This window comes from Desmodus rotundus, chromosome 6 (assembly GCF_022682495.2).
Source record: "Desmodus rotundus isolate HL8 chromosome 6, HLdesRot8A.1, whole genome shotgun sequence".
Lineage (NCBI taxonomy): Eukaryota > Metazoa > Chordata > Mammalia > Chiroptera > Phyllostomidae > Desmodus > Desmodus rotundus.
The window spans coordinates 81,616,655-81,639,544 of NC_071392.1; the positions used below are offsets into that span (position 1 = coordinate 81,616,655).

At 40.0% G+C, this 22,890-nt stretch overlaps 1 protein-coding gene across 2 annotated transcripts in view; it reads right to left on the reverse strand.

Annotated features, from left to right (window-relative positions):
* The window catches only part of PTN (pleiotrophin), a 97,201-nt gene that overhangs the window by 22,250 nt on the left and 52,061 nt on the right, over positions 1–22,890 (reverse strand). The window contains exons 2-3 of one of the 2 annotated variants that reach the window (XM_024555006.3): positions 2,164–2,279; positions 1,137–1,310 (exon numbers count right to left, since the gene is read on the reverse strand). In XM_024555006.3, coding sequence (XP_024410774.1) covers positions 1,137–1,310; positions 2,164–2,278 — 289 coding nt within the window. In that variant the 5' untranslated portion in view covers position 2,279. Of the gene's footprint in view, positions 1–1,136; positions 1,311–2,163; positions 2,284–22,890 lie in introns of those variants that run through there. The other variant, XM_053926714.1, reaches the window with a different exon arrangement.

Sequence of the window (22,890 nt, forward strand, 5' to 3'; positions counted from 1 at the left end):
CTTAGTTTTCATTTTCATCTCCCCACTCGGAAAAGAGGGTGAACACCTTCTCAGGTGTTTGCCACCTTTATATCCTCTTTGGCATAATGTTTATTTATGTCCTTTGCCCACTTTATAATTATATACACTCTTTAAATTTTTTGTAAGTGGGTCTTCATGGTAACCATATACAATTAAAACCAAATGTACCTAAATTTCATCCAGCTTTTATAGGACTTACTTCCATTCATAAAAAGTACCCCTAAGGGTATAGAAAATGAGAAAATTATAGTGTACAGATTCACTGTCCTTCTTCACTCGCCTGTGACCCGGAGTACATTTCTGTAGAACAGTGAGGATATTTGGGGCATCGCATCCTACCATGGCTAAGAAAGACACACATTCAAGAATATAAAAACACAGGTAATTTAGGTGTGCAAGAGTGGGCGTAAAGTTAGAAGTGCTGAAAAATTCCTTCTCAAATAGGTGGACGAGGCCGGTAAGACTGGCCATGGTCAGCGGGAGGAAAATCTACAAAAACTGGCTGCGATCAGCCCTTCTGGATTTGATCGTTTATGAACCAGTGTTGGAGGGTGGAGAGGGATCAAAAGTGAGAGAGGGCCTGAAAGTAACAGAAAGAGACCCAGAAAGTGGGGAGAATAAAAAAGAAAAGGGGAAAGAAAGATAAAAGGAACTTAGAAGAAGAAAAGAGAGGAAAGAGAAGGTAGGTCAATGAACACTATTAGAAGCAGATCAAGAGTCTATTTTTTGTCCCTATTGGTAAGGCAGTCATTCTCAGTAAGGGACTATTCTGACCCCACGGGGGGCATTAGGCAATATCGGGAGACATTTTAGTTGTCACAGTTTGCGGAGGCAGGCAGTGCTAGTGGAAACTAGTGGGTAGAAGCCAGAGACGGCACCAAATATCTCACAACACACAGAACACCCACAACAAAAACTATCTTGTCCAAAATGTTAGCGGTGCTGAACTTGACAAACCCTGGGGGTAGGCAAAATGTCTTGTTATATTGTATCAGATCAAATAAGCTTACTTAAAATAAATGTCAGTCAACCTCAGAAAGGTTATTTGGTGGGAGAAGGAAAGAATTACGTCGGAGTGGAAGACCAAACCGATGGGACCACAGGGTGGGCCTCACCTCCGAACTGCTTTTTCCAGTTGCAGGGGATCTTACATCTCTGGGTCTTCATGGTCTGTTTGCACTCAGCTCCGGTGCGGGTGCCCTCCCGGGTGCCCAGCCCGCAGTCGCCGCTGGTGGGCACACACACGCTCCACTGCCATTCGCCACAGTCCGACTTCTTCACTTTTTTTTCTGGAAGGAAGGACAAATAATCAGCATGCAGAAAGTTCCTTAACACCTAGGTAACACCCAGAGGTCTTCAGTGTCGAGCAAATAAAAGGAACCTGGAAGGTGTTACTGGAATGAGAAGAGAGAAGAAAAACTGAGGAAGGAGCCAGAATTAATATTAATTTGACTCTTACTATGTTCCAGGGACTGTCCTAAGTGATTTACTGACATCTCAGAAGCACACACTTCCATAAAAGAGAAGATGGTCAAAACCAATTAAACCTAAAATGATGAGAAAGCATTCCATTAGAAAGGACAGTTGTCACATTAGCTTTTCCAGTGCAAGGCGGTGTTCCTTCCCCATCTTGTAGATAGAACAGCATAATATAAATGTGGTGGAAACGGAGTCCCAGCTCCACAGACGACTTGTGATTGGGAGTGACACAGAATAGGTGCTTTCTCCTCTCCGAGCTTTGCTTCCCTTTTTTATTAATATGGGATAAAACAAAAATTCCTGAAGGACTCTATCTGAAGAGAGGCAACACAGTAAAACACCTGATTCCTGGTCAGTTGTACACAGTGGCTGCTAAAATAATCATTATGTTAATGATCATCACTTGTATTTCAAGACTTAGCGTCAGGAGGAAATGAGAGGAGATGTCACTTGGGTTCCTCAAAACACAAAATAAGGGAGGGAGGAAGGGAGCGAAGGAGGTAGGAAGGAAAGCAGGAAGGACACAAAGGAGGAAGGGAGGGATGGAAAAGAGATAAGGGGGGAAATGCAGGGAGGGAGGGAGGAAGAGAGGAAAGACAACAACCAAGTTGGATTAGGACATGAATGAATGGAGCGTCTTGCCTCCCCAACCCTGCTGCTTACCTGGTTTCTCTTTCTTCCCTGCTTCAGCGGTGCCCACAGCTGCCAAAATGAAAATGAATGCCAAGAAGGCAGCTGCAAATTTTCGACGCTGCTGCAGGTACTGTTGGGGCTGCATTCTAGGAATAAACAGAGAAACAGAAGAAGGTGGTGTCAACTGAAGTCAGAGAGGAAGGCTCGAGGACTCTGGAATGAAGGGCTCCATCTTCCATTTCTGGAATATTCAATGGTAGAAGATTTATATCAGTTCTGTGCAATTCTCTCTTTTCTCTCCAACAGCCACTGAAGTAAGTGCTCTTTTGCCATCGGTCATATCGTCACTGACAAAATCCAACAGTGTCCATGTGAGCCTTCACACACAACCACTTGCTAAGTATGACTCAAGAATGACAGAAGCACAGGGATTTTGGTGGCATGCATTTGAGCAGACTCCTACAGTGAGTCTTGCTGAGAGTGACACTTGGTAATGTCAGTAACCACAGTCATCTTCATAAGTCTTGACAGTCCCTAGAAGCTGCCACGGTGTCGCTGTCCGGTGGATAATTTGAACGGACACAATGAAGGGATTATCTGTGCACACGTATGGGTTGCTGGTATCTTTAGATGCATCGGTATCGACCAACGCCTCTGATTTCTTATCATTTCCCATGATCATAATTATCTTATCGGCACTATTCATTGTTCATTGGCTCCCCAAAGAGTGAAGCACAGAACAGAAGGAGGGAGAGCACACCTTCATATACGTATCAAACTCACATGTGCTAAAACCCCTCTGAATTGTAGGATAATAAAGCATTCACACTCCCTCATAATTTGAAATTCTCCATATCTGATATGAATCGAAATCCCAGAATGACATGAGAAAAACCCCTTTAGAATTTAAAGTCACGGGTGACAGCTGAGTGTCAGCCTGGTCACCCTGCCAAAGCAAATTGAGACGCCTCTGTCCAAGCCCCAGGACAGCCCACGTCCCCATGGCTACACTGCCAAAGGCTGCAGCAGCTCACCGGGCACTTACTTATCTCCACCTGGTGTGTTCTTGGTGTTTTAGATTAAAACAACAGGAATGATTTATGGTCATTAGCTCTGAGGTTTGTCTTTCCAGAAGCGGTAACAGAGTAGTTTAGATGATTTTACACTGTCTAGAGTGTGAACAATAAAACCTCATACACACACACACACACACACACACACATATGGTGGAGATCATTCAGTTTTGCAATTTGTTTTTCTCACTCAGAAGTATCTGTGAAATGTTATCCTTGTCAGTGAACCTGTCTCCCTCTCTCTGACATTGGAAATGCTATCCTTTATCAATGGTTTTTTAAATTGATGACTTTAGATTCCATTGTATGGATGAAGTATATTTCATTTATCAATTTAATTAATATTTTGGTCATTTAGTCCTTTCAATGAATAACGTGTCTTAATTAGCTACTTACCACCTCCGTTACTTTCTGAAATCTAATATTGGGTTGTCTGTTCTTCCTCCTAATGCTAAAACATGTATACCTCTACCTCACTGGCAGCACATAGCAAAGTTCCTATTGATTCTCTCACTTTTCCCATGCCTCCCATTGGGCATGAATGATAGGAGAAGCCAGTCTTGCTGGCAAGTGTTCTCAGCATTCAGCACCCTAGTGCATTAATACTACTACAGTTTTTCATCACACATTCAAATACCGTTTACAACTATTAGATGTAACGTGAACCAAAGACGGGGTCTTCTGGTGCTTTCTTTAAGGCTGCCCCACGACCTACTCTCAGTAACTAACCACTCTGGAGACAGAAACTTCTCACTTAAATTTTCTTAACAGATAAGTTAACTTTTAAATTCAGAACTTTTAAATGTTAATGTTCTTCTTGCCAAGATAGAATTTGCCCTCCTGATTAACTATTATCTATGAATACCTAAAGTATTTAGATTGTGAATGAGATTACTGTGAGAATTCGGAAATTCCTACTGAAAAAGCACAGTCCTTGAGAGGTCTTCCTGACAAACAATGGGCGATCCTTGTGGATCTGGTGACACACGCAGCAGGAAGAGAGGTGAAGTGCACCGTGGAGCCCCCTGAAGCAGCAGCCAGGTGGCAGAACTCTTCCTTCCATAAACAACACACACACAGTTACTAACAGGAAGGTGCTATTACTGGCTAATTTTAACCTCGGCATTTCTACTTTTACATTGCCAAGTTTTTATTTTAAAATTATGTTCAAAAATCTTTCTCATAATAAGTTAAATTCATTTAATTTCAAGGAAAAAAATCCCACATAAGCCAACATTTCCTAACCATAAAATTATTTCTGAGTCACAGAGTGGTCTATTAAAGAATTATCATAACTGCAGTGTGAGCCCAGAGGAAGGAAGGAAGGAAGGCAGGAAGGAAGGAAGGAAGGAAGGAAGGAAGGAAGGGAGGGAGGGAGGGAAGAAGGGAGGGAAGAAGGGAGGGAAGAAAGAAAGGAGGGAGGGAGGAAGAGATACAAGTTGTGACGAGGGCTGGATGGAGAGTTAGTGGAATGGAAATTCACTCTATCTGCTTTTGATACTAATTTATAACAATTCAGAAATTAAGAAGTGAGTAAATGGTGAACTTCAACTTTAGAAGTTCCAAGAAAAAATGCGCACGAGTCCACACGCACAGGGGTCACCTGAGTAAAACGAGCTCAGCGATAGGTTGAGTGGGAGAGTATCTTTCTTCTTCTCGACCTCGTCTCCCCCCACCTTCCTTATGTTTTGTCGCCATTCTGTTTAAGCCTATATTTTGATAGCTTAGATTTTTGGGGTAGAGAAAATGAATAAAGGTTATTTGAAAGAAGAGAGTAAGGGGGGTTAGAAAAGAGATGATTAAAAGTATCCAAAAAATTCAAGTGTATCCAAACAATACCCAGTTGACATGCCCGTGCCTTGCTGTTGTAGTACTTGAGTAACTAGTACGTGGGTGGAGAATGGGTCCCCTTGCTGGCAGTATTTGTATGGTTGATTATTTGTCCTTAGCATCAAGTAAAGGCAAAGTCTCTCCCTATATTCAGCATCTATATACCTGGTTTTATATCATTAACCCTGCTTGCTCTCCAGCAGAGCAGAGGCGAGGCACTGATCTTAAAAATGTGGTGGGGATCATGACTTATTCTTCATATTGTGGGAAATAAAACAGTGGAAGAAGAATGCTTGTCATATTGGCTCAGTTCTTTTCAATCATTTACTTATTTTCAGTCCCTCCTCCTGCCATCTCTTGTTGTCTTTGCCCTGGAAGACTTAATTTCGTAGGATTTAATGGTTAAGTTGAAGACTATCATTGGTGAAGGCTGCTGTCTGGAAATTACTGTCAATTACTAATATGTCTGAAACTCAAAGATAAAAGGAAATAAAGAAACCAATTCAGAGAACAAGTGTTAATTTGTAAAATCCTGCTGTGTTCTCTAAGGAAATAGCTGATTTGAAGGAAAAGAGAGTTCCCCTTTTCTTTAGCATTTTAACAGGATCCAGGAGTTTTAAAGACATCTGGTGTGAACAGAAGACAAGGAGGCTGGAATCTATCCCATTGTGATCTGTTTGGAAGGACTAACATCGGAGGCGAAAGCTTTGGCTCAAACTTCAGCACCATCATCTAATTTTTGGAATGTTCTTAGCCAAATCACCATCATCTGAGCCTCTGTTTTGACATCTGCAAAGTGGGAGTGATTACAGCAAGGGCTTGACAAGCCTGCCAGGAAAATGTAAGAAACACAGAGCTAACCAGAACATTGAGATATATTTCTAGTTGCTGAATAAATTTAATTCATCCTCAAACTCTTATTACTGTAAGTAGTTTTTAAGTAAGAAATAAGAAGCATTGCACTTGGAGCTTTCTAATATTATCCAAAAGCAAGAGACAAAAATACAAGACAAAAATGAGAAAGAGAAAAAGAGAGTCAGAGCAAGAAAGAGCCAGAGTGAGAGAGAGAGAGAGAGAGAGAGATGATTTTAATGATTTTAATGTCAGCTAAAGACTAGCTTTTCAAGGTACAAATGCATCCTGGCCTTTGACTTCCGGAAGGCTAGAATAAACTCAAGGTCCTTCAACCCCAGTATTTCTTGGAGTTCACTAAAGTCAAGAGGTTCCATGTCGAGAATTAGCAAACATGTCTATGCAATTTAACTGGTATGAAATGACAAAGAAAAATCCACTTTGCGACTCTATTCTATGGCCTTGGGTAGAAAAACCATTCCCCCCCCCTCCCATCTTTCTATTCCCAATATCCAAGGCGGTGCTCCGGCACACAGCTGCTATTCAGTAAAATTTAGGTAATGAAAAAAACCACACCAAAACACGGCATCAAGCAGAGGAACTAACATTCCTGCCTCAGTGATGTCTGAGTCCTTTGTCCCTGTGGGTGTGACATGCACTGACGAAGCCCAGCTGGAACACTGCCCAGAATCTCAGGCAGTCATACACACAGCGGTCAGTGTATGATGTGCAAACCTTTTTAGATACCTTGGGATCTACTTGCCTGGATTCCTGTGAAATAGTAATTGTGAACCTTTTTATTGTAAAATAAAACACAAGACACAGGAAACCACAAAGACAAACAGTTTAGTGAATTACTATAAGATAAATTATTTTTCCAGTCACATCTGAGACTTTGTTTCCTGTCCCGATTACGGTTCTGTCCCTCTACAGGTAACTCATATAGTAATTACTTCTTTGCATTTCTTGAGGGTTTTCTTCAAGTGCGCTTCCCTAGACATGTCCCACTTAAAAACGGATGTCTTTTAAATGGCTTCTATTATACATGCGTCCTCCATCCCTTTCTTTTTCTTGCCTCTTAGTTTTTACAAAAACCAGGCCATTTCCTCAGTAGTATCCCACGTTCTGGATTTTTGACAGTTGCAAATTCATGGTGAATTCAACTCCTCTGTCCAGATGCACACTGGCGGCTGGATACAGGTTTATTCGGACTCAGGTGCTTTCCCTTTGGCAAGACTTAAGTGGCATTAAGTGGCTGTTCCCCAGAAGCTACATGATATTTGGTTGTTGCTCTTTTGTGATGTTAACCAACGTATTCAATGATTATTGATGGGATATCTTGGACTGAATATTTATGAGTCCTCCCCCCTATTCATATGCTGAAACCCTCCCCCTCTCCACGTGATAGCAATATGGTAATTAGGAGGAGGAGCCTTTGGGAGATAATGAGGATCAAATGAAGTCAGCGGGTGGAGCTTTCATGGATGGATGGGTGCCCTTATAGAAATCCCAAGAGAGCTTGCTTTCTCTCCGGGCTCTCCGCCACTTGTGGACACAATGAGAAGCTGGCAGTCTGTAACCCAGAACAGGGTTCTCACTAGATCCCAAGGGTCCCAGCCCCCTGATCTTGGACTTCTAGCCTCTAGAAGTATGAGGAATAAATTTCTGTTGTTTATATGCCACGCAATGCCCGGTGCTTTTATTATAGCAGCCTTAGCTGGTTAAGACCTTTTAATCCTGTTCTTTCCTTTTCATTTATCACTTGAGATAATTTCATAAAGATATATTTCCCCGCACCTATTATTTTGTTATCCTGCTTACAGTTCAGAAAGAAATTTAGGATCGATTTTTAGTTCTTTTATTTATCTAATTTTCAAGATCATGAATTTGTTCACTATTATTAGAATTTGGCCCCTTTTGGCATATTACTATGAATTCATGAATTTATTCATATTTGATGGATTGTGAGCCATCACATTTTTTATCATTATCGAAGCTCTAATTGTCCCATCTCTGATCAGTATAAGCTTCATTAAGTTGGCTCCTGAATTCCTCCCACCGGATCCGTGCAATCATTCACATGCCCTTGTTCTCTGGTTTGGGAAGATGTTCCAGAGCTTTCTGCACCATTCCTACCCCAGCCCTGACACCAATCAATCTTTCACCGAGCCGTGCTTGTTTTCATGGTAAATACTATTTCCAACCCCAAATCCGGGCCCTAGAGATGCTCGGCATTGCCGAGCTGGCCTTCAGTTGCAGGCCTTTTCCTTTTCTGGAAGGACGTGGGGCATGACAAAATTAAGTACCAGAAGACTCATCACTGGATTTACCCCACCTTGTATAAACAGTCGTCTCAGAATAACAGCGTGACTACTGACGCTCCCGACTAGGAACCCGAAAAGCGGCTACAATGATCTTTATTACGCTACCATCTCCTTTAGCTCCCACTTCTGTGATGGCTCATTATCTATGTCGTCAGACACTTCAGTCATTGCGTGCTCCGCCATCCCCTTTCCCATTCTCATCAAGTTCCATGAAAAAAGCAGCTGCGTGTTCCGCGTTCACCACCAGTCCTACGTTGACGCCTCTCTACACATTCTGCTGGTCTGGAAGGATCCTCTAGTACAATTTTGAGAAAAGCTTTTGGAAGCCTATTCCTTGAGTTCTTGCGTGTTAACAGATTATCTAGCCAGCCCTTGAGTCCGTGAGGGTCCGTTTTGCTGATTGTGACGTCTCTGTCTTACACTTCTTTGTTTAAATACCCCAAAAATACTTACGTTCCCCCATTTGCTTTCACTATGAAGTGTTACTAATGAGAAGTCTAATAATAATTTTCTTTTCCTTATTGTATTATTTTTGCTGAGATACTCAAAGGATTTTTTTAAGGTGAAATAATTTTTCTAACATCTGACTTGGTATTGTTCATTTGGGGTCGTTTTTCTCAGATAATAAAGTGCTCTTTTAATATGTAACTTTAGACCATATCTTATTCTTTATGAATGATAGTTTTTAGTGTTAGTTCTAGTACCTTTCCTTGGCTGACTTCTTCAGGGTCCAATATTATTTGTCAGTTGATTCTTCTTTGCCTGTTTCCAATATTTGTAATTTTGTCTAAAATTCTTTTTGTTTCTGTTAAATATTTTTTAAAATATTGCTTTCTTTTATTAAGAGACTAATAAAGTATTACTTATGTTTATTCAATCTTGTGTCCCATCTAATTTAGTCTCATTCCTAACATATTTTTCCTTCTACTTATAATTTTCACTAGTTCTGCCACCTCAATCCTTCACTTTTCTAATTATGATTTATAAGATTCTTTTTCCTCTTATATTATTTCCTTGTTTTTAAATTCACTTGGAAATAGTAAGTTACAGGCTTTGGTTTAGGTTTTTCTGTTTCTTTCCCTGCCTTTAGGTATATTATTCTACTTTCTATCTTTCTCTTTCTCTTTCTATTAGTTACTTTATAAAATATCTGCCCTCAATACAGTTCTCTCGCTCGTGTGTACAGCTGCTTGGGCTTCACAAAAATCCTTCTGTTCTTTCTGTATAATGGTAACATGTGACAGCGAACTTGCCGAGACTCCGGGTTCTGTTTTCCTGTCCCTACTCTTAGCTGCACCTTCTCTTTCTTTCGTTTGTACTGTTGCTCTCCTGAGCAATTTTGACTTTATTACCAGTCACTTCCTCTCTACAGGTTCCTGTCCCGGGTGAGGGTCAGTGTGTCTATTCCCAGACTGGCTCAGAGAATTCACGGTGACTGTGGATGGGCTGTGTGGCGCTCTGTCACTGTCACACCCGTCAGATGGCCTCTTGCGTCCCTCTGCCTTCTTGTGCTCAGGCACCAAGAGCACGTGGGTCTGGTTCTAGCGGTTTGCTCCCCCCCTCATTTATTTTGAGGGTTGTAGAAAAGAATCTGTCCTGAGTTTTACTTCTAAACTTTGTCCTTGGGTTTTAGTTTTGCTATCACTCACTGCCCCATGTGTTTCTTTTATATTTTGAATAATAAAACCTGGGTTTTTTTTTAATATTTCAATTACGGTTTACATTAAATGTTATTTTGTATTAGTTTCAGGTATGCAACGTAGTGGTTAGACAACCATCTACTTTCCAAACAAACAAAACAGAAACTGTCTCATATCCAGAGAACAGACTGATGGTTGTCAGATGCGGAGGGTTTGGGGGACTGCGTGATAAAGGTGAAGGGGTTAAGAAGAATAAATTAGTTGCAAAACAGTCATGGGGACGTAAAGCGCAGCACAGGGAACATAGTTGATACTGTGGACATAACTGTGCACAGTACCGGCTGGTACTGAAAATGCCAGGCCGAACCCTTTGTAATATGATTGTCTAACTCACCTGTTTATGTTAGGATTCAGGAAGATTCCAAAAACTTCCTGCCACTTCCTCCCCCCTCAAATTAGCACATTATTTCATTACACATCTTGGGGCATCGCCGTTATGCCAGCCACTGAGCTGCATGCTCCCGACACAGCAGTGACAGGGGCCGAGACAGATGTTTCTGCTTGTCCTCATGAAGCTGGCGCGCCAGTGAGTCCGCACCGACAAATTAACAGCCAGTATAGCCCGTATGCAGTGACAGAAAGTATAAAATGCCGTGAAGTACAAAGGAAGCGCAACTACGTTTGCATTTCCCTTTCTTGATTAAGTGAAAGGGAACTAACTTAAGACAGGGATTCAGGCCAAAGATTTCTTTTCCCTGATGGTCCCCATGAACCAAACAAAACCACCGTAGCTAGAACTCCTGTTAAAGAGCATTAACTATTAATCATGTTCCCATAATTTTGGTCCTAGAATCGAATGTCTATCTTCTCTTACTTGTCATGAATTCTTTTAACTTAGTTTCAGGACAATTGTTCTGTTTCCATCAGTCCGGAAGGTATTCATTTAGTTCAATATACAGGGTCCGGCAGAAGTAACGCCTGCTTGCATGTGGTTGGTAGGGTCATAATATGGGTCTAATAATCTATAGTTTTAATGCGAACATTTCACCTAAAATGTCCTATGGTGTGCTTGAGTGTGATATTGTTATGTTATAGAATGACGTGCTTATGATTTTGTAATAAAAGGGGGCATGATTTGTGCCAGACCCTGTATTTATAGCACTTACTTAAAACAGGCCCTTGCCTATACTTGATAAATATCAATTTATGTTCATATTAATTGATATGTGAATTATCAGGAACAGTGTATCCATTTATTCACAAACCATGCAGTACATATAAGGGGGCATCCTTTATAGCATAGACAGTTCTAGGCAATGAAGACAAGGAGCTGAACACAGTGGACCCCACGATGCTTCCATTAGTGGGCAAGTTAGAAAATAGCATGTAAACAGACGGACAAGTAAAGAAATTCATAAATAAGGTGGTTTCTGATTGCAGCAAATGCTGTGAAAGAAATGAATGAGATGCCGTGATGAAGGGTGACTAGAAGGGGACAGCACGGTTATGGGTGGCTTTGTCCCTACGACTGAGACAGGGCAGGAGGACGATGTCTTGTACTGATAGCAGTGTGCACTGGGGTCCCCAGTTATCATTCGTCCTTCTTCACTATTCTGTTCTGAGGTGGCACAGTCTTCCTGTTGCCCCTGAGCTTCCACAGGTCTTCAGGAATTTGATATGAGCTGTCCAGGTCTCCTGACTGACCCGTTCTCTTTACCCTGCCACAGTCTCCGGATCCCCTTCATTGTGCCAACACCAGCCAGTTCTCCCTGCGGCTGGCGCACTGGGAAACAACCCAGTCAACCCCGAAATCGCACCAGCTTAGCATCTGTGTAAATAGCTGAGGTCTTATTAAAAAAGAACCAAAGTGTCGTTTTAGGAAATGTTTACGTTTCCCAAGAAAAATAATGTAATCGTTTATTTCACTTAAACACAATATCCCAGAGTGCTCTTTTATTCATGTTTTCTGACTGGGTAATATAGTAGGAAATCCATTTTGACTAAAAGCATCTAGCCTTTTGCCCTCTGCCCCCGATTAATATTTACAAGGATGTGTAGGTTGCTTGAAAATTGCCTTCTACTTCAAATTCAACTCTAAATACACAAAGGCATTCAGGAATGAGAAAGGAAAAAATAAATCAAGTGAAACAAGCATTCGATGGAAATGGATTTGGTTTCCCCTTAATATGATTGTGATGTGGTCTGTTTATTCCATTATTTTTTGGAGCCAAACGAGTTCAAAGGGAGTTGAGTTGGTCATATTATTCCTTTACTGCGGTCACTTGTTATAATCAAAAGTAACTGGAGAAAGACTTAAAGAGTTTTAGAATTTTCTAGTTTCCATTTAATACTCTTTACATCTGTGGGCTGCAACTTGACATAGAGAGGAAAAAGTGAAGGTTTTAGAGTAAGTCAGATCAAAGATAGAATCCCAACTCTGGCTAATAATGAAGCGGTACATTTAATTTCTCTGAAACTTACATTCCTTGGCTGTAGATATGAAGATAAGTCTGTCCCACAATGGTCTGAGACGAGAGATTATGAAAAGCATGCAGCACAGACCTGGCCCATGGCAGGCCCACGATGTCCTCTCTCGGCCCGCCTCCCGGACTGAGAGCCCAGGCCCCTTGCTCCTTCACCTTTACCTGAACTAGACAACACACGGACATTCTGGATGAACTTTTCCTGTAGTGGAATGCGAAACACTGAATTTCCGCTGGGCAAAGATGGCGATCCACTTTCTCCCCGTCCCAGATGACGGTGCTGTCCTCAACTCACTTTCCTGCTGCCTTGCCCATTTCCTTCTAATCTATTCTCCTCTAAGTCTAAGAAGTAACGCCTGCTTGAATGTGGTTGGCAGGGTAATAATATGAGTGTAATAAACTATAATTGTAATTTGAACATTTCACCTATTATGTCATATGGTGTGCTTGAGTGTGATATTGTTATGTTACAAATTTGCATGCTTATCATTTTGTAATAAAAGATTTTTATGTAATAAAAGGGGGTGTTATTTGTGCCGGACCCTGAATTTAGAGAGTAGTTACTACAGGGAACGGAATAGGTTAGGTTATAAGGAAGACACAGGTATAAATTATATTTAATCTCATGAGTCCTACAAGATTAGAAACTCATAATGGAGAACAATGAGAGTATGTACCATATTTTTGTGTGAGATACGAAAATGCCATGACTAAAAGCTACAATATTTATGATAAAAGAGGAGTGTCTAATATTCTCACCAAAATCTCTTCTGTGAAGCTAACTGGCCACTTCCCAACGTTTAGCAGTCAGAAAAAAAAAAATCAAAAGAAAGGCATCTGTGTTGGTGAACTAAATTAATTTCTCAAAGCAAGAGTCGATAGTATTAATCCCATGGATAAATGCCCCATGTTGACTGAAAAGACAAATCCATATTCATTCACCCCAGCTCGGTGAGAAATCCCATTAAAAAATACGTAGTTCTCAACCTCTAATAAAAAGGTACTTCTGCTAAGATTCATACTCATCTAAACAACTCAGCACAGCTTCATTAACTACCAAGTTTAGATGGCGTCTCTAATAACTGGTGCTTTGATTTGTTCAGATGAAGTGACTCAATTAAAAATATAATTTAACAAAGCAGCATGCAGATTTTCAGGGCCACGCAAATGACCACCGTACCACATCATCGTGTCTGGGGGAGGTGAAGAATAAGGGTTGTACGGCAATGTAAGGCAGCGGCCTCTAGAGGCAGCATTGAGCACCCACTCACAGAAGCAGCTCTGGTAGCTTTGCCACAAACACCAGGGAAGTGAGAATTGTTAAGAAGGATCTAAATGTGTGTATTGTTCTACTGAAAACTATTAAGTTTGAACCAGAAAAGGAACTGATTATTACTTGTTACCACCAAAAAAATCATAGAAAATCTTCACCCAATAAATCAAAAATAAAGATTTTTATTTTAGAGAGAGGGAAAGGAAGGGAGAGAAAAAGAGAGAAAAACATTGATATGACAGAGAAGCACTGATTGGTTGCCTTCCGTATCCACCCCAGGGGACCGAACCTGCAACCCAGGCATGTGCCCTGACCGGGAATCAAACCCGGACATTTACATCTTGCTGGACGATACCCAACTGATGACCCACACCAGCCAGGCCTATCCAATGAATCCTGATTGGAGCTGAGAGGCTGTACCACGTTTCTCAGTTAATACGCAGAATTACCAAAGAGTCTGCAAGAAACAGGATTCTATGTAAAATTCAGTGGGGTTACCTAAAAGGTGCCGGAACTAACAAGCGAGTTCGGTAACACTGCAGGATCAATATGCAAACATCATTATAGAACTACATAGCTATATAACTGCATATCTGTAAAATACATATATTTCAAAGGCTTTTCAGTCAGAATACATAAAGAACATTTACAACTCAGTAATAAAAAATCCAATGAAATTATGGGCAACAGAACTGAACACTTTTCTAAGAAGATACGCAAATGGCAAATAAGCTCACGAAAGGCTGTTCGACATTATTCGGAAAGCCTCACCGTGATACTACTACGTACCTGCTCGACTCCCACTATCAACTGGTTGTAACCACTTGGCGATCATTTGGGCAGTTCCTTAACAATTTGAACACACACTTACACAACCCAGCTACTCTACTAACTTGGTATTTTCCCAAGAGAAATGAAAACTTAGGGCCACACAGAACTTGTAAACAAATATTTATAGTGACTTGCCTTATTTGTAATAACCCCAACGGAAAACAATCCAAATGCCTATCAACACACAGGTAAACTAATAAATAAACTGTGGCATATTTGTATATTACCCTATTAAGCAGAAAAAAAAGATTTGTTGATACATGCAATAACATTTATGAATTTCAAAATAATTGTGCTGAATGAAGGAAGTTATTAAAAATAACACATGCTATACAATTTTAATGTAAAATTCTAGAAAATGCAAATTCATAAAGTGACAAAACACAGATCAATGATTTCTTGGATATGGAATCTGGGGGCCTTGGGAGGAGGAGCATGAGAGAAAGATCACAGAGGGGCATGAAGAAATTTTTGGAATTGTTAGACGTAGTTATCGTCTTGATTTTGGCAATAGTTTCACAAGAATATACATAAATCAAAAGCCATCAGATGGACAGATTAAATATGTGCAGTTGGTGGTATGTCAGTTAAGCGACAACAAAAAACTTAGAAATAGTAGATATCAAAGACCTATGAAGCAGGACATAATCAAGAGAAACTATAGTCAGTAGAAATGGATTCCAGGATAGCATAAAGGCTGGAATTAGCTGGCAAGAACACTGTAGATAAGACACATTGGCAATGATTCCTACGAGAAAGTGGGAACAGCCCAATAATAAATGGCAAAACTCAGCAGAAAAACAGAAATTGTAAAAAGGATCAAATGGACATTCGAGAACTGACAAATGCATGTGAAATGTTTGCTGGACAGATCAACAATGCATTCGATACAGCAGGAGAGTCGCTGACCTTGAAAGTAGATCACTATAAAACTGGGACAACTGTGATGGAATAACAATAAAAATGATTTAAAAAAGAAAATAGATCAATATAAATTATCTAAACCTAAAAATGAAGCAATACATTATTTTTTTTAAAAATGAATAGTGCGTAAGTGTCCTTTAGGATAGAGTTAAACAATCTCTCATACTCTGATTAGGGAGTTCCAGAACTAGAGAAGGGGCGGAATTACCACCAAAAGTATTTAAAGAAATAATAATGAAAACTTCTAAAATTGTTATAAAACATCAGTGCACAGAACCAAGAAGCTCAGCAAACCCCAAGCATACCAGATACAAAGAAAGCTTCACATAGGCACTCAAGCTACTGAGAACCAAATATAAAGGAACAAATAAAACAAAAAACCTTAAGAAACAGCTGGGAGAGAGGTACCTCACATAGAACGGAACCACAATAAAAATAACGGATCATTTCCAATGCAAACATGGAAGCTAAGACTCAGTGGAACCACATCTGACAGAAGAAAAAAATCACCAACTATAATGCATGTACGTCAAAACTGAGGGCAAGTACATACATTCTCAGGGGGAAAAAAGCCGACAAGTTTTGCTGCCAGCATATTTTCTTTGCAATACATTCCAAATGCAGTTGTAGAGACTGAAGGAAACTATTATATGGCTGTATTACACAGCATGTTTCTTTATATATTATAAATGTTAACATTTTAAAGATGTACAAAATATATCTTTATATTTTTTACATATAAATTTGTATACTTAATTCAGATCCATAGGATAGAATTAAGGCATAGAAAATGGAAAACTATGTGCACAATTATAAAAAGTTTATTTTTTGTTATTTTTTTTAAATTGATAGCTTATTATTTAAAGTAAAAGCAATAAATTGTTATGGGGTTTATAGCACATGTAGAGGTAAAAGATATGACAACAGTGAAATGAAAATGGGGAAAATGGCATTACACTGTTTGATGGATTTTGCATTTTACATAAAGTGGTGAACTGTTCACTTTAAATAGAAACTTACGTGTCAAGGGTATGTAGGGTGATTCCTAGAGCAACCTCTAAAAGACACAATTCAAGGAGTTAGAGTCAAAAGGGGTGTAAAAATTAAAATTGAAAATAAGGTTTGATTAAGCCAAAATAATCAGGAAAGGAGGAGCAAAGGAGCAACAACAACAAAAAACCATGGGATAAGCAGAAATAACAAGAAAGTATATTTAAATCTAAACAGATAAATAATTGCATTTAATGCAAATAGACTAGACATTAATAAAAAAACTCAGATTGTCAAGCTAGATGAACAAGCAATATGGGAACATATTCTATCTACAGTGGACCCGTTATATATATATATACACACACACATATATGCATGTGTATATGTGTGTGTATATATATTTATGTATATACATATGTATATATAAACACACACACACATTTTGGGATGCAATTGCTTTAGCAACTGAATGCCAGTGTATTTCACTGCATTAACAGAATACCAGAAAAATGGAGAAAATTCATAGGACAATCTCAACACCTGCAGTAAAAGAACGGAATCAAATCCAACACTATTTCCTAATAAAATTATAACACACTGAAATTAAAAAACTGGTATAGTAGTTCTTTTTTTAATGGGCACACAAATGTCACCCACGTATGTTCAGAGGCTTTAAAGAAAGCTTCCACAGGAGACTTGTTCTGGATTTAGTCTCGAATAACAGATTAGGTGAAGGGAAGAACAGTCAGCCACGGCCTGCAGATCTGAGTACGCGTGATATATTCCAGGACTCAGCACGTACTTCAATACGGCTGAAGCATGTGGGAACAAAGCTGAGAAGTAGAAAAGGAACTGAGAGATAGAAGAGACTAACTTTCTCTTTCTCGGTCACAGCACATGCCTAGGTTATGGGTCCTGCCCCTGGCTGTGCTGCGTGTGAGAGGCACCTGATTGACGTTCTCTCTCACACTGCAGTTTCCTCTCCCTCTCTCTCTCCCTCCCTTCCCCTCTCTCTGAAATCAGTAAGCGTGTCCTCGGGTGAGGACGTTTCTTGCTCATTACCTGTAAGGGTCACGTGAGAATTATAGCGATGCTTTACTTTCGGAGGTAGGGAGCTATGAAGAATTTTGACCATGTGAGGAACATGGTCAGCTGTGAACTTCTGGGTGGACACTCAGCAAGCAGTAAGCGAGTGAATGGTGGACGACAAGGCTAGTCAGGGAGGCCTGGGGAGCCAGTTTGACATAACCCCGGTGAGGAATTACAGACATTTAAACTATGACATTGGAAAGTGGGAGGAGAGAAGAGAGAAATACAAGTGATTAAGAGATATCATTTATTGGACTTATCAAATTAATTGAATATTCTTTGGGAGGAGAAAGCTCCATGATTCTGATCCCCAATCCACAGTGGGTGCCAACAAGGAGAACACAGGTCCATAAACCAGACCGTAAGAGATACAAATTACAATCTATCCTAAAGACAGTATTCTAAGCACCTGACATACGTTAAATGTGATCTTATGTCTCAGAAAAATCTGTTTAGATTTTTTTTACGATCCCCACATTTTAAATCAGTAACTAAGGCTTAAAGAAGTTAAGTGTCTAAGGTTAGGAAATGGTATTAAAGTTCTGTTTGGGTGTTTTGAATCTGAGGCACCAGTAGGACGTTTTTGTTGGAATTGATAATAGTTGCGGATCTAGAAGAGAACTCTGGTCTGGAAACAGAAGTTAAAGCAGAGTCAGCAGATGCTATTTCAATAAGTACGAGGACTTGGGATTGCCCAAGAATACCACAGAGTAATAAGACAGTAAGAACTGAAGAGGTAGCAAGAGGTGAGAATTTTAAATCTTACATAAATAAATTATGGGTAGCAGCAGAAGAATTAAGAGGAAAGCAGTCCTGGCTGGTGTGGCTCAGTTGGTTGGGCGCTGTCCCATAAACTGAAACGTCACAGGTTCAATTCCTGGTCACGGCACATGCCTAGGTTATGGGTCCGGTCCCTTGTTGTGGTGTGTACGAGAGACACCTGATTGATTTTCTCTCTCACATTGATGTTTCCTCTCCCTCCCTTCCTCTCTCTCTAAAATCAGTAAGCATATAATTGGGTGAGGATTATAAAGAGGAAAGAAAAGAGAGTTGAACTGTGGAACCCAAGCACTCAGGAAGTTTCAATAAGTAAAAAAGAGTAAGGTCAAACTCTAGATAGGTGCCCATAGGAATTAGCAATAAGAAGTCAATAGTAACCTTAACAAGGTACATTTTGGCAACATTGTAAAATATAAAAAGCAAATAGCCGTTTTAGAAACAATCATTAAGCTAAGATAACATCAGAGACTGTGTCTTAGCCAGTGAGTATCCTGTGTGACTTGGCCAAGCTATTACATTAGAAGAGCCTAATACTCAGTGTGACGTGAAAGGCTTCGAGAGCTGATAAAATATATATTATGGTAAAGACTCTGTCCAAGGGTCAAGGGACCAAACGCCTGCTGAGGGCGCTGGGACGACTCAAACGGACGTCAACAACTATGGCTCTTGTCAGAACCAGACTCCCGTGGGATGCTTTCAGGTAATTTTTGTTAGACAGAGGAAGCTTTTACTCATGAAAGAATAAGAGAGAATAAGACATCGTCTCATTGCTCTTGGATGTGATTCAAGGAATCCTAGACACTGGATTGTTCGCATCTTTATAAAGCTCTAAAGATGGCGTCCACGCCTCTCCTTCGACTCCCTTTCTGCACAAAGTGTTTCTAGAAGGACCAGCTACATCAGCGTCAACTGGGGAGCCTGTTAGAATGCAGACTCTGAAGCCTTCACCCCAGACCTGCTGAACCAGGATATGCATTATAACAAGGGCACACCAGCTGAGCGTCTGTGCACAAGGAAGTTTAATAAACCCTTCTTCTAAACCGTAAATTTTTTAGGAAGTAAACAAAATTAAACGTTTGCTAATTATTTGATTACTTCTTTCATCTATGTATAGTCCAACTTCTTCCTGTAAGTTTAAAGTAGCTTTTACAGATAGATACATTGTAGGAAGATGAAAATAATGAAAGTAGAGAAAAAAGGCCAAGGAAAAATATGGAAAAACAATAGCCATCATGGATTAAAGGTTCTGCTCGGAGCTAAGAGCTTTCTCTAATTTTCATCCTCACAACAATTTTAGAAGGCACTCAATATTATTCCAATTTTATAGGTGGGGAAAAATGCAAGAGAATTTTGATAATTTTCCCAAGATCGCAAAGAGTTAGAAGTAATGTTTCAACCTAGACTGGTGAAATCCAAATTAGATCTGTGCTCACAATCACAGAGTTGAATAGTGAGGTTAAAATACAAAATGACCGGTACACACTCTCATACACTTACTAAGATTGACCCTCCGTTGGCTCTAAACTTTCGAGAAGCCGCTGTGAGACCGAATTTAAGAACAATGTTCACAGCCTGTATTTAGTTCTCTGTCATAATGTTATTTGTGTGGCAGACCAGAGCTCTCACAATATGTAAAACCTTAACCAACTGACATGTTCACCACGGGTTTAAGGGCCTGTTTCTTAGCAGATACGTATAAACAATGTCTCCAAAGAATTTTGAATACTGTAGCAAAATCTTGAACAAACTTTACACAGATGACTGGTCACTTAATAGCTGAACTAGAAAACCGGGAAGCGAGGGTGAGCGGCAGCGTAGAAGCAGAGCAGACAGGCAGGAACCAGCACCACTGTACCCACTGGCCCCTGGGTTCAGGACGTCTAACACCGCAGGCTTTGGGAGGCCTTCAGAAATATTTGGGACATGAAAAAAGGATGTGTCTAAAGCAAGAAAACATTAAAAAATTAAAACTAGCATTTTAGAATGACTAAAAAACAAAATACGATGTCAACTTCATAGAGTTTAATATTTATCAATTTAAAAATTCACTGTATTTGAAGACAACCTTTAGATTGTTTCTAAAATCATAGAATTTTACATATTCCTTTGCAGGAATTTATTTATTTATTTATTTTAAAGAATTTTTATTGAATTTGTTGGGGTGACAGTTAGTAAAATTATATAGGTCTCAGGGGTACAATTCTATAATACATCATCTGTATATTGTATTGTGTGCTCACCACCCCAAGTCAAGTCTCCTCCCATCACCATTTGTCCCCCCTCCCCCACCTCCTTTCCCTCTGGTGTCCCCATACTGTTGTCTGTGTCTACGAGGGTCTTTTTTCTTTGCTTAATCCCTTCACCTTTTTCACCCAGCCCCCCAACCCCCCTTTTGACAGCTGTGAGTCTGTTCTGTCTCTGTAAGTGTATTTGTCTTGTTTGTTGGTTTATTTCGTACATTGGATTTCACATAAAAGTGAAATCATGCAGTACTTGTCTTTTTCTGACCGGCTTATTTCACTGAGCATAATACACTCCAGGTCCATTCACACTGTCCCAAAAGGTAAGTTTTCCTTCCTTTTCATGGCCAAGTAGTATTCCATTGTGTAAATGTATCAGCTTTTTTATCCACTCACCTACTCTTGAATACACTTAGTGATAGTCTAGAAAGGAACTGCTGGAAAGCTAAGAATTTTCAAAAGCAAAATTACGAATGTTTCCTCTCCCAAATGTGTGTGTGTATATTATCCCCTGTAAAAATATTAGAAGTCCCTTCCTTTAATAGTACAAAGTAGATGGACTGCCTAACTTCCGAGTTTCTACTTTCTTCTTTGTCTGCACTGGGTTAGGGTGGAATAGGAAATATCAAACAGCCTGAAGCCTACCTCCTATAATACCCGCATCCCACCCGTGATGTAAAGCCCCTTCCTACATAGTTCCCACGCTACTAGGACGTGACCAAATGGGTACTGAGCCACCGCAAGGTAAAGATGAGATGTGTATTTTCTGGGCATCGCTTGCAAAGGCTGGGATATTAATGCCTGGTTCCATACCAGGAACAAAACCCTCGAATAAGCGCACAATTGCGCAGGAAGCCATTTGGATTGAAGTTAGCCTCTCCTTCAAGAACGGAAGAGCCGAAACCTGCCAGCTCTGGTTTGCACGCCTTTCAGTGACTATTTCCAGCCGATTCACTTCATACAACTCCAGCTTTCATTTGGGGCTGAGCTCATTGACTAAAAAAATAAAGAAGAATGAGGGGAAAAAAAAGACAAGAAAAGAAATCAAGGAAAAGCTTAGTTGATTATGCAGAGCGTTGCTTTGGGAAAGGGGAAAATCTTGTTAGAAGCTTGGCAAACCTACTTCATTAGGGACCTAGTGACATCTGAAACCAGAACATTCCTTCAGGTTACTTTAAAACATCGAGTGGCCTTCTCGTTTGGTAGGGATGGCCCATCCCCATCCATTCTGTCTGCCTCATTCTTTGCATTCTTCACCATACTTTTAGCAATGGAAGAGCTTGCTACTAAAAAATATGCTGAAAGAAATGTGACTTATTAGAAATTTGCAACACTAACACCAGGGATTGTGATTCTGCTCACTCACCCCGTCCTCTAAAAGCCTGCTTGTCTTTTTCTGCTTCCGTGGTTATTTTTACCTCATTTCTGCTATCCTGCTCTCTCGTACACGTGGTCCCGCCCGTTCTCCTTGCTCACAACTCACCGTCTGCGATGTTGGTGGGTGAACGTGGGCATGAGCGTCAGGCCCCGTAATGGCCCGTGAGAACCAATCACTCCTTGTCCCTTCTGAGATCCTCTGAGGTTCTTCTGCATAGTTTCCGAGTCAGAGGAAGAGGTTGTTTAATTTTTTCCCTCCTTTCTTTGAGAGCATCAAACACCCCACTCACTGAACTGCCTCCTTTCTAGAAATAATTAGCCTAAGGGCTAAAACTACTATGGAAATTTATAAAACAGTAACTAAGAGGTCAAAATGGTTCAGTCATGCCAAATAAACCTTACTTAGTTGTGTGAGAAAGTGGTTAATCACGGCGATTTTTATGGCCATAGAGCATCTTGGTTTCAGGACATTTTGACGCCTTCTGATACCAAAGCGCTGACAGGAGAATGAAGTTAGACAATAACATTATGAGGTGAATATACAGAGATGTAACTACCATTCCAGAGAAGTCACTGAAAAGGTGTTTATGAGAAATTCACAGAAGGTTCTCACTTTAACGCTGTTCTGTAAAAAATTATACTAATAATTGAAATGAAACATCAAAAGGATTCCACAATAGTTAAATGTGCGGGTTACTTAAAATTGGGGCAAATATAAAGTTATGTTGATGAAAAAGTCAAGATTAATTCTATTCTTTGTGGTACCATAGTGACTTGAAATAAGTTAATTAAAGTGTGACAATAACTGTAAAATCCTGCATATGAATATATTTAAATCAGTAATTTAAGTAATAGAAGATAACCTGCTTCAAAGTAATCCGCAGGGTACAGATGCGGTTCTCCTGGACCAAAATTTAATATAGAGGAATGGGAAAAATGGGTGAGGAAACAAAGCTAACATGAAAATCAGTATATTCCGTTTTCGAGAAGCTCGAATTGTTAGAAAATTCTTCCTTATGTTGAGCCAGAATCTATTCACTGAAAATTT